The 12307-nt window shown below is 36.4% G+C and overlaps 1 protein-coding gene across 1 annotated transcript; it reads left to right on the forward strand.

The window, feature by feature from the left end:
• The first annotated feature begins 9448 nt into the window (after nt 1-9448).
• Nucleotides 9449-10565, forward strand: LOC132639938 (uncharacterized). The gene is made up of 3 exons (XM_060356318.1): nt 9449-9660; nt 9721-9867; nt 9974-10565. Exons 1-3 carry the CDS (start codon nt 9449-9451, stop codon nt 10563-10565), a joined length of 951 nt encoding a protein of 316 aa, XP_060212301.1.
• The last annotated feature ends 1742 nt before the right edge of the window (nt 10566-12307 follow it).

Raw genomic sequence — 12307 nt, forward strand, 5'->3', positions numbered from 1 at the left:
GGAATTGGTGTCCCCATTTCTTCAACTTATCATCCAGTGGTAGCTTGAACTTCCAAAATCTCCACATAAAAAAGGATATCTTTATTGGTAGTCCTTTAATCCACATCTGCTTATACAAATTGCTAGAATCTTTTCTTTGTCTGAGCAATTGAAATGCAGACCCAACTGTGAATTTCCCCCTTAAATGTAACTTCCAGAAAGCCTTATCTGATTGGCCATTTTCATTTGGTGGATTAATGTGCTGCACAATATGATTAAAACTTTTAATTTTCACTCCTTTTTCTTTTCCTTATTATTTAGTGTTTTTGTTAGAGGACGCCTTTGAGTTTGACTTGGCCGGTAAACATAATGGAGGCAATGGTGATGGAAGAATGGAACGGGACTTCATCAACAAAACTTACAAAAACAGCCACCATAACTGCTACATCTAATTCTTCCATCTCAATTCAAAGATCAAGTAATGCATTTACTCATATCTCTCAAAGAATTCTCCAAGCTTTTGTTCCTGAGGCAAGTGAAACCCTCAAACACCCTCTCTGAAATAATTAAGAAGCATATATTTATATTAAGACTGCACACATCGTTACAAAGTAGCTAAGTACTTGGGGGGGGGGGGGGGGGGGGGGACAAGATTATGAAACCATTAACATCCAATTGTTTGTGTTAAGGGAAGAAAAATCAGTTTTGAAAGTATTTGGCTGAATGGTATTTTAAAAAGAATGAAAAAGATTTGATTTTTGAGAAAAACAATTCCCACTATGTCTACTGGGAGAAAGTATTTACGTCAGGTAGCCCATATTATTACCCAATTTAGCACATATTTGTGTATAAACACCTCTTATACAAGGTTGATACATTATGTATAATGCTTTCTCCCCAGGTATAATGTGTATAACGTTGTATAATATTGTATATTGGGCTACATGGAGTGTATATTTTATGTTAGATTGTATACTTTTGAAAAAAATTCTCAAAATTTATATTATGTCTGTAGTCTGCACACATGGTTACAAAGTAGCTAAGTACTAATGGGGAAAGAGAATATGGACCAATAATGTACAATTGTTTGTATAAGGATATTCTAGGGAAGCAAAGTTAGTTTTGAAAGTATTTTAGTTGAGTGGTATTTAAAAAAGAATGAAAAAGATTTGATCTTCTTGGTGTTTTAAGGAAAAGATTTACATGAAACAGTTCTGAGATATTTGGTTGAATGGAGGTTACATTTCTTGGGAAATGATGCATAAGGTTTGATAAACAGTTATGCAATATTTGGTTTAATGGAGTAAAAGCAAAATATTTGAAAAGATTTATCTTTTATTGATTTTTAAAGGAAAGATTTATAAAGTTTGCTTCTTTTTCTTTGTAGCAAGTTTTTCACTCTCTCTTCGACTCAAACTATACTCGCGCAGTTTAAAATTAAAAAAATATAGTATTTGTATTAAGTTTGCAAACATTGTTACAAAGTAGTAATGAGGCAAGAATATGAACCCACAAACCTCCAGATTGTTTGTGTAAAAGTATTCAGGGAAAGTAAAATCAGTTTTTGGAATATTTAGGTGAATGGTGTTTTAGAAAAATGAAAAAGATTTGATTTTTTTGGTGTTTTAAGGAAAAGATTTACAAAAGATGAAACAGTTCTGAGATATTTGGTTGAATGGAGGTAAAGAAAGAACGTCGAAAGATTTGATTTTAATTATGTTTTTAGGGAATGCATGCATAAGGTTAGATAAACAGTTATGCAATAATTGGTTACAAAAAGAAGCCACTACACGAAAAAATATATGTGGCAACAATTGTTTTTTTGTTGCTATAGATTGATTATTGTTGCAAAAAGTACTTTTGGCAACAAAAAATAATATTTTGTTGCATGAACTTTTCCCAACGGCTGTTTTGACAACAACTTATTTGATCAATAGGTTTCCTACTAAATTCCTAAACATGAAAACACCCTATGAGCTTTTATTTGGTCAACCCCCAAACTATTCCCTTTTAAGAAACTTTGGTTGCCTTTGTTATGTTTCAACCCTACCAGTCCATAGATCCAAATTGGACCCTAGATCAGTCAAATGTGCATTCCTATGTTACCCTTTTGGAAAGAAGGGATACAAAGTGTTAGACCTGAACACAAACAAGATATTTGTCTCCAGGGATTTACATTTCTATGAGGACATATTCCATTTTTCTTCTTCATCTCCTACTCCTTCTACTTTTCGCTTGACACAACATTCCTTTGAATCTGCAGAAACATCCTTGCCAAATATAGAACCTATGGAAACTTATTCACCTGATGTTTCAGGAACTCCTTTTGCTCCTTCCAGTCCACTCACTTCCTCACCTTCATTTCATCCTCTTTCACCTTCTAACAATGATCTATCTCTCACTACTGATTCCACACAATCACCTACTAATTCTACTTCTTCACCTACTTTACCTAACATCACATTCTCCTTACCTCAAGCTACTCCCACAGTACCCACTAGACAATCCACTAGAACACACAACATACCTCAATATCTAGATGACTACATCTGTAACTCAGTAATACTCACAGATCTCACTCAGCACTATTTTTCCTCTTCTGTTTCCCCTGTTTCTCTTCCTTTCTCTGCTTTCTCAGTTTCAAACCAGCCCCTACTCAACTCAATTTGCTATGTCACTGAACCAGCACATTATTCACAAGCTAGTTTACATCCTGGTTGGAAGGAAGCAATGGCTAAGGAATTTGAGGCTCTTGAATCAAATAACACATGGGATGTAGTTGTTTTACCCAAGAACAAGAAAGCCTTGCCTTGTAAGTGGGTATACAAAATAAAATACAAGCAAGATGGATCAGTGGAGAGATACAAAGCAAGGTTAGTAGTGCGAGGAGACATTCAAGGAGAATGCATTGACTTCACAGAAACTTACTCTCTAGTTGTGAAAATGACAACAATCCGATGCCTTCTAGTTGTGGCAGTCAAAAGGAACTGGCACATTTCACAACTAGATGTAAATAATGCATTCCTACACGGTGATTTGCAGGAAGAAGTTTATATGAAGTTCCCTGTTGGTATGCAACTCCTAGTCCACTACATGTGTGCAAATTAAATAAATCTTTGTATGGTTTACGACAAGCTTCAAGGCAGTGGTATGCATGACTCACTGGTGCCTTGAATTTTAAGGGATATTCACATTCTCTAAATGACTATTCATTATTCTACAAGAAAGTTGATGGAAGAGTATCTATTCTGGCAATCTATCAGGGGATAATCCTTCAGAAATTGAGTCTCTCAAATCTTTTCTCAATTCTGAATTTAAGATAAAGGATTTAGGTGCAGCCCATTATCTTTTGGGCATGGAGATTCTCAGGAACCACAAGGAATATCCTAAGCCAACGAAAATTTACCTTGGATCTGCTAAATGAGTTTGAGTGCACCGACTTGAAACCAGTCTTATCTCCTTTAGATCCTACCACAAAACTTCGCATTGATGATAGGCAACCCATTTCGAATCCTACTTCCTATCGCACGTTACTTGGGAAATTGAATTTCCTCACTCACACTAGTCCAGATCTCTCATTTGCCGTCCAGCATCAGAGTCAATTCATGCATAATCCTTGTCAACCTCATTATGATGCAGCTTTTCGATGTCTTTTGTCACACCCTAACCTTACTAGGGTGTGATGGGCATCCGACCCTTACTTAGGGCCGAGCGAACCCTCTGACCCTTGATACACATATAATCTTTTCGGACCTTTAAATTAGATAAACATGAAATACATAATAAAGCTTTCAGAAATATTCTTTTTCTTTGTCCTCAAATCAAACAAAATCTGTAATTATGTAGAACTTATATCATAACACAAAATGACACATCGGCTGATGGAGCCGCTTACAGACTGACTCCCAACACCCACGACTCTGTCTGCAAAGTCTCTAACATCAAACCAGAAATTAGAACATACATATACTCTGACTCGGCAACACTCCAGGAACAAGTGGAGTCTACCAACTCCGCTGGAACATCTTCTATGCTAGCTTCAACTCATCTGGGTGTACCTGCGCGACATGAAACGCAGCCCCCGAAGAAAAGGGGGTCAGTACGGAATATGTACTGAGTATGTAAGGCATAAAATACAGAAAACCGAACCACAATCGAAACAGACAGTACAAACAATAAGTACGTTATCCAGAATACCAAAACGCTTATTTTTCAAACACAAATCGTGTATGCCGATGTCATATGTCAGAAGGAGTACAGAAAATGAGTAAATCGTCCAGAGTATCAGATTACCTACTTTCCAACCACAGATCATACGTGTTGACCTCATGTGTCATCATATACATATACGTATAACAGATCCCGACCCTCTAATAAGGGACGCGGTGGATGGACTCATTATGTATACTGACGTCATATATCACAGATGCATATAACAGAACCCAGCCCTCTAGTAAGGGACGCGGTGAACAGAATCATCAATGCATGTCAGAATCATATATCATATGTGCATATAACGTGCCCCGGCCCTCCATTGAGAGACGCGGTAAATCATATATCATGTATGCATATAACGTGCCCCGGCCCTCCAGTGAGGGACGCGATAAATCATATATCATGTATGCATATAACGTGCCCCGGCCCTCCAGTGAGGGACGCGATGAATGAAGTCATGTATGCCAATGTCATGTATCATATATGCACGTAACGTGCCCCGGCCCTCTTTTGCGGGACGCGGTGAATAGAGTCATCATATGCCATCCTGGCCACCACCCCGTCATCATATCATAATGTCATCATATCATATATAACATGCCCCGGCCCGCAAGTGAGAGGGACGCGGTGAACAATGCAGAGAAGTACGCACGAGAACATACCCTGGCCCGGGACGCAGTGGAGGACATACTGAGACTTGCACGAACAGAGTAATGCGAAACCATATGCACATAAATCAAGACTCGATAGATACATACACTTACCGACATTTGAAGGATCATAAACATGTTTCGGGTCAATCCGAGTTAGTATGAGAAAGTTACGGACATTTTTATCACAGAACTTTTACGAACGTTTCAAAGCAAATCCAAGATCCTTTACGAAAGTTAGGGACATTAAAACTTACAGAACTCATTTAGAAATAGAATTCTTTATGCTCGTCTCGTTATTCAATCATGTAATAAGCTCAACTATATTGAGCGTACTCATATCAAAAGTGAATAAGAATCATAGACAAACTCGGAAACATATCAAACGGAGCTTCGGAATCATGGATACATATCCAAACCCTATGAAGTAGCTTATTCATTTATTAATCATACAATAGACTCAACCATATGAAACATGCTCATGACAAAAGAGAATAAGCATCATAACCAAGCTCGTAATCAAAGAGTAGAGTTACCCCAAAGTGCGTGTCATGTCATACCTTACTGAGCTCTAGGACATGCCAAAATAAAGAAAGGGTAAGCCTTACATACCTGTCCCACGACCAACTAGCTACGCTTATTCGCCCAAACTTGCTAATCTACATTCAAGGGAATTGACATAATCATTAGATTCATCGACATATACTCGTCTTAGTCTTTCAAATGAATTCATTTATATTCTACCGAAATTTCGGCAGCATTTCCCCTGTAAATACAGCATCCCCGAGATTCTAACTCGGTCAAGTTTATCAACAACAATCTGAGAATTTAACTCGGCCAAATTATCAACAACATTGCCAACAATCATACTAACAACTTCAACAATCAATCCCAAAACATATTCTAACATCAACAACTCTTGTCACACAATTCACGGCATTTCATTTATCCAATTTAATCACATATTTTCAAGCTAACACCAATGATCCCACATTCAAGTATTAATCCAAAATCTTTCCAACATGATTCAAGAATACTTCTAACAATTCACATAATATTCCAACAACCCAATCAACATATTACATCACCCAAAACCCTCCGAATGCAACAAAAACCACAATACATTTTCTTCTTCCCAATCCATGAACTAAACCAACATTTCACATGCTAACAACATTATTTTCCATAAATATAAAAAGTAATATTATAGTCCTATTAGCTTCTAAAATGACTTTCCAACACTTATAACTTCAACTTGAATCATTAATCCTTCATTTGCATTATAGAATCCACAACAACACAACTAACATACTAAGTAAAATTAATTCATCTTCCCTATACAACACAACACACACATACGGCCAAGCTCTACACCACACGGCCACCACTCCAACACACTAAATTTATGGTTTTCATTCATTTTACATCATGGAATCCACAACGCAACAATCAAACTACTAAATAAAATCATTTCATCTTCTCTACACAACACACCCTATTCGGCCATGACATACATATACATATCTCATGAATTTTATCCCTTTCTACATACCACAACATGCACAAATCATCCATAACATATAAAAGAAGATTAATTCTTACCTTTCTCCTTGATTTTCCTTTGGTCTAGAATTATGAACTTGCAACAAATAGTGGTTCTCTTGCTCCAACAATTATACCACGTTAAAGAGGACCTTCAAACTAGTAGGAACACTAGAAGAAAATATTTTTTTGGATCAAAATTGAAGGCTCTAATTTTTCTCCTCTCTTGGCCGAATATGGCTTTGTTTGGAGTCTTCTCCAAGCTTCTTCTATTTCCAAATATTAAGAATGAAAATTGTGACTAATTAGTCATCTTTTGGGAATATATATTAGGCCTCCATGTGGGCCTTGGGACACCCCACATGGCCGGCCACCTTGGGCCCAAATTAGTCAAGCCCACTTTTTTTTTTTTTTTTTTTTTTGTAATTCATGAAAATTTATTTTTCAAATTCCAAATTTGCCCTTAGCCTTCCGCAATGTTTTTATGAGTCATCTTGCGAATTTCCCCTTTTACCCTTAGCCTTCCTCAATATTTCCATACTAGTAAACAACTTGTTCATTGAAATAATTTTGGAAAATGGTCTTGCCTTTGACTTTTCGCAATTATATCTAATTATCCGAAAGTACAAAATACGGGTTATAACATCTTTGATATCTTCTTTTTGATCCAGGTTTGGGGATTTTTCTATCTTCAAGTTCATATTTTGACCTCATTGCTTTTTGTGACTCCGATTGGGGAAGATGTCCAGACTCCCGTCGGCCAATTAGTGGTTATTATATCACTTTTGGTGGTTCACCCATTTCTTGGAAGTCCAAGAAACAGTCCTTAGTCTCCCTTTCTTCTGCAGAAGCGAAGTACCGCTCCATGCGCAGAGTTACAGCTGAGATAACATGGCTAGTTCGTCTCCTTGATGATTTCTCTGTTCCTTCACCACTGCCTGTTCCTCTTCTCTCCGACAGCCAAGCCGTAATCCATATAGCTAAAAACCTTGTCTTTCATGAACGCACTAAGCATGTAGATCTTGATTGTCACTTTGTGCGTCAACAATACCTTGCCGGCTTGATTTCTCTCAATTATGTCCCTTCATATTCACAACTTGCCGATATCCTCACTAAACCACTTTCCGGTCCAGTTCATCGATCCCTTCTAAACCAGTTGGGGCTTGTTTCACCACCCTCCAACTTGAGGGGGGTGTTGGGATCTATGATTCAAATCACTCATCTCTCATTCAAAAAGAACCTCGACAAACTGATTTGGTCAAACATTCACTCAGTCAAGAACAAATGAAGAAGACAAGTAAATTGGGCCTAATAGACACACGAACAAAAGATCAAGAGGAATTGGGCTCAAGCACACAATAGGAAGATTTGGCAACACTGGGCCCAATTAATAACAACACCTTGGGCCTAAAGAAATAAAGCTGAGCATTGCATTTTTATATAGGGTGTACGTGTATATTGTTGTATAGGATAGAAACAGATTTATTCCTCATTTTTGTCTTATACTAGGTTGTTAAAATATTGATAATGATAGGTAATGGGATAGATGACAAGTGTATGCATAGGATTAGTTTTGATTTCATCACTCTTGTATTTATACACATGTACAGTGTTTATGAGAAATACACAGAAAATTTCCATATTTCTCTCCATTGTTTAACATAAGGTCTACTCCATATATCCCCAACTATATATATAGGGAGAGATATAGAGTGCATTCGTTTAAAGAAAGAAAAGAAGCAAATTAGTAATGGCTGGCTATAGGTTGTTCGGTAAAGAAAGGAAAGCAAGGAGAGCGCCAAGAGATCAAAGCCGCCGTGTAGACGATGAAATAACAGTTGCAACACTAATTTATTTAGTTTTTTTTTTTAATTTTCATCATCTTTATCCTCTACGTTGTTTTCCATGTTCTCTAAATTCTGTGTTTTAGTATCTCACTTAGCAATAGTAACTTTCTACAGTACTTTTTTTGTTCTGTGTATTAGTCTCTTGTTTTCTACTCTTTTTTAGTCTCTTTTCTACATACTCTTTTTGTTTTGTGTTTTAGTCTCTACTTTTTTACTTCATACTCAAGTTCTGGAATGGAACATCTCATCATCAAAACACTTTTGATTCTCTTTTTCCTAAGACATTTGAACGTTCAATATTGTTTTCAAAATGTGTATTTGGCTGTTGAAGTTAGCACTACGATATTTCTGCTCATGTTTCCACCAGGTAATTTTTGGCGTATGATTCTTTTTTTTTTTTTATGTGTCATATGAAACTGCCCTTTATAACTCAGTTTGAACCCACTCAACAAGTTACTCTTCAAACAGATCTGGTAACATTTCCTTTCTTTTGGTACATGCATGCATCTTTTAAGTTTTTTCATCTAATCGAGATTCTGAATTTCTAGCGAGCATGACTTTTTTGTAATATAAACCCTAATTAAGAATAGGGTGAATGATAACTCTGGATCATGTGCTAAATGCAGGCGAGGGATGGAACCAAAGGAAATCATGTGATGATCAACTTTGACAAAATACGAGTAAACTATCTGCCTTAATTGTGTTTATGCTATACAGTGACGTACGCAGAATTTTTTGCAAGCCGTATCAATAATTAAAGAATTTTAATTAAAAAAAAAGGTACTTTTAATAAGAGGCCTATACGTTTTTTCATACTTTTGTTTATAGTGTATATCTTTAACAACATAAAGTCTTTAATTTCACTTAATAATATTATTGCTATCATTTATATTAGTAAGTATTAATTCAAGTTAATAAGATGTTAACCATGCGTTAGCAATAAAATCTGTAGGATATTGTCGTATAAAATTTATTTACTAATATGAAGATATAAGTAGTCTAATGCAAAATTCTAAAATATTTTTACAATAAAAGTAGACTTCTTTTTCTTTTTTTTTTTTGTTTATTTTTTTATATTTTTACAAACTACAATATTGTTTAGGCGAACCTCAAATCATGAATGTTAAATGTTCTACTTGGAGCATGATAAAAATTGATCTTCAAAAAGCGTACAATTCCATAGAGTGGATCTACTTGGAGCAGGTAATGACCGAAATGGGGTTTCCTACAACCTATACTCAATGGGTTATGGAGTGTGTTAAAACTGTAAGCTACAACATTAAGATAAATGGAGAGCCCACCATGCCTTTTGATGCTGCCCGAGGATTAAGGCAAGGTGACCCTATGTCAGCTTTCCTGTTTGCAATTGGCATGGAATACCTTAGTAGAATGTTAAATGCTCTTAAGGAGTTCCATTTTCACCCAAGGTGTGCTAAGTTTGGCCTAAGTCACCTATGCTTTGCTGATGATTTGCTCTTGTTCTCTAGGGGTGATTTAGCTTCTGTAATTGTCCTACAAGCATGCTTTGCTAGGTTTTCTCAGTCTTCAGGTTTGCAGGCTAACCTTGGGAAAAGTTCAGTGTATTTTGGTGGAGTCTCACAAGCTGTTCAAGAGAGCATCCTGCATAAGTTGGGGTACTCTTGTGGGGAATTACCTTTCAAATTCTTAGGGATTCCCCTTGCTACTCAGAAAATATCCCTTATTCAATGGCAACCCCTTATTACAAAAATTACTGCAAAGATCTCATCTTGGACAGCCAGGAAGTTATCGTACGCAGGCAGAGAGAGCTCAACTCATAAAATCAGTTCTCTTTGGTATTCAAGCATTTTGGGCACAGATCTATATCCTTCATACAAAGGTCTTGAAACTCATTAAAGCTCACTGCATGAGCTACTTATGGTCAGGAAGTAGTACTATAACTAAAAAAGCTTTAGTGGCATGGGACAACGTGTGTACCCCCAAGAGTGTTGGGGGACTGAACCTCACCAATATGTATCTATGGAATAGGGCAGCTATTGCCAAACACTGGTGGGATATTGCCCACAAACAGAACAAGATGTGGATTAGGTGGATCCACTCATACTATAGTAAACAACAACACATGGACAGTGTACCAGTACCAAAGCAAGCCAACTGGATGGTAAGAAAGATGTTCGAGGCACGACCTTTAGTAGCCAACATGCAAATTCAGCCTACAGGTAAAAACACGATTAGACAGATCTACTATCAAGCTCTTACTGCTAGATCTAAAATGCCATGGAAGTGTATCATGTACAAAAATGCTGCAAGGCCCAAAACAGCTTTTACTATGTGGCTATGGACAGATTACTAACTGCAGAGAGACTAAGTAAATGGGGGATAGAAGTGGATACGAAATGCTGTTTCTGCCAGGAATACGACGAAACAAGGGAGCACCTCTTTGTACAGTGTGAGTTTGCTAGAAAGGTGTGGACAAGAGTGGGGAAATGGATGCACATACAAAACTTTCCTCCTACCAACTGGATTCAACACCAGCAGTGGCTCATAATCAATTCCAAGGGAAAGTCGCAGAATGCTCAAGTATTTAAAATGGTCAGCACTGAAGGTACATACGCCATATGGAGATGAACTCGAGGTTGTTTGAGAAACAAAGTAGGTCCTGGGAAGCAATAGCGAAAGAGAAAGTATATGTTGTCTGCGTTAGAGCTAATCCTAGAATTCTCGATGTAATTCATAGCTTTATATTCTAGTTAGGCTGATGTGATGTGTAGTGAGAAGTTAGCTTGCTACGTTTAGCAGCTACTGGTTTGTAATTATACACTTTGGTGATTAGTAAAAGTCCTTAATTACCAAAAAAAAAAAACCTCAAATCATGAAATTGACACTTAATTAAAAAAATTGGGGCCTCAAATTTTTAGGGGCCTAAAGCGAAGGCGTCACTAGTCTCCCCCCTTGAGCCACTTCTGAAGTGAACAAATGAATAAGTTACTATAACGACAACGTAATTTATAAAAATACAATTAAGGTGTTAAACTACAACTCTCCTCGATGAGCTTTTATTTTTTGAAATGTATCCGTAATAAACTCATTACAAATATTACTGAATACTTTTTTTTTTTACAAGTCACAAAATCACTACTTAGAAGCTCAGCAAAGACAATATCTTATAAATCACTATAATGACATCATAGTTTAGAAAAACACAATTCAGGTATAAAATTACAACTCTCCTCGATGAGCTTTTATTTTTTAAACGTATCTATAATACACTCATTGAAAACATTACTAAATAATTTTTTTTATACAAGTCATAAAACACCTACTCATAAGCTCATCAAAGGCAATAACTTATTTTTGGCAGCAATATGAATTTGATGGATGTTGGTTTACTTGGTTTAGAAACTTTATTTTTGGGTAGACGTCAAATGATCAAGACCTGACTTCAGTAAATTTTCTAAACAATGCTAATATTTTTTTAAAGTCATTAGGGTTGACCAAATTCGAACACTCGACCACGATAGTAAAACTAAAGGCCTAAACCAGCGCGCGGACGGAAGCACTTTTATCGAGCAGTGTCATTTTATTTATATATAACCAGTATATGTTTTGGTTCGCCAGATTATTTATATATATATAAATAAAAATATTTCCGTCCAAGCGATGTCGGGTGACACCGCTTGGCGTCATATGCCTCCGCCCCTGATGCTATATATAATTATATGCATGCAGGAATTAATGCATTGTCATCCACAACACCCTGCAGGCTAGCATAGGATTAAGCTGTCCTTTAACTGTTTCTGGTTTTAATCTGCTGAATCATGCTTTCCTTACTTAGAGATGCTCTATTTCCACGCTTAAAATCCATGATGATATGCCTTGTAAGGGCAGGAGTTGACTTGATTACTTACATTCTCCGGGGTTCTAAAGCAAAAAATCACAAAGTTAATTTAACCGACATTATTGTTAATATTTTGATTTTATTTAAGTTTATAAATAAGTGGATTACAATTAATGTAAACATTTTATATTTTTAGAAAGCATGTATACAACTAATTGTAAAGATGTTTTCATTTTTACAAAGTTGTTATCCAACAC

The sequence above is a fragment of the Lycium barbarum genome, chromosome 5 (assembly GCF_019175385.1).
Source record: "Lycium barbarum isolate Lr01 chromosome 5, ASM1917538v2, whole genome shotgun sequence".
Classification (NCBI taxonomy): Eukaryota; Viridiplantae; Streptophyta; class Magnoliopsida; order Solanales; family Solanaceae; genus Lycium; species Lycium barbarum.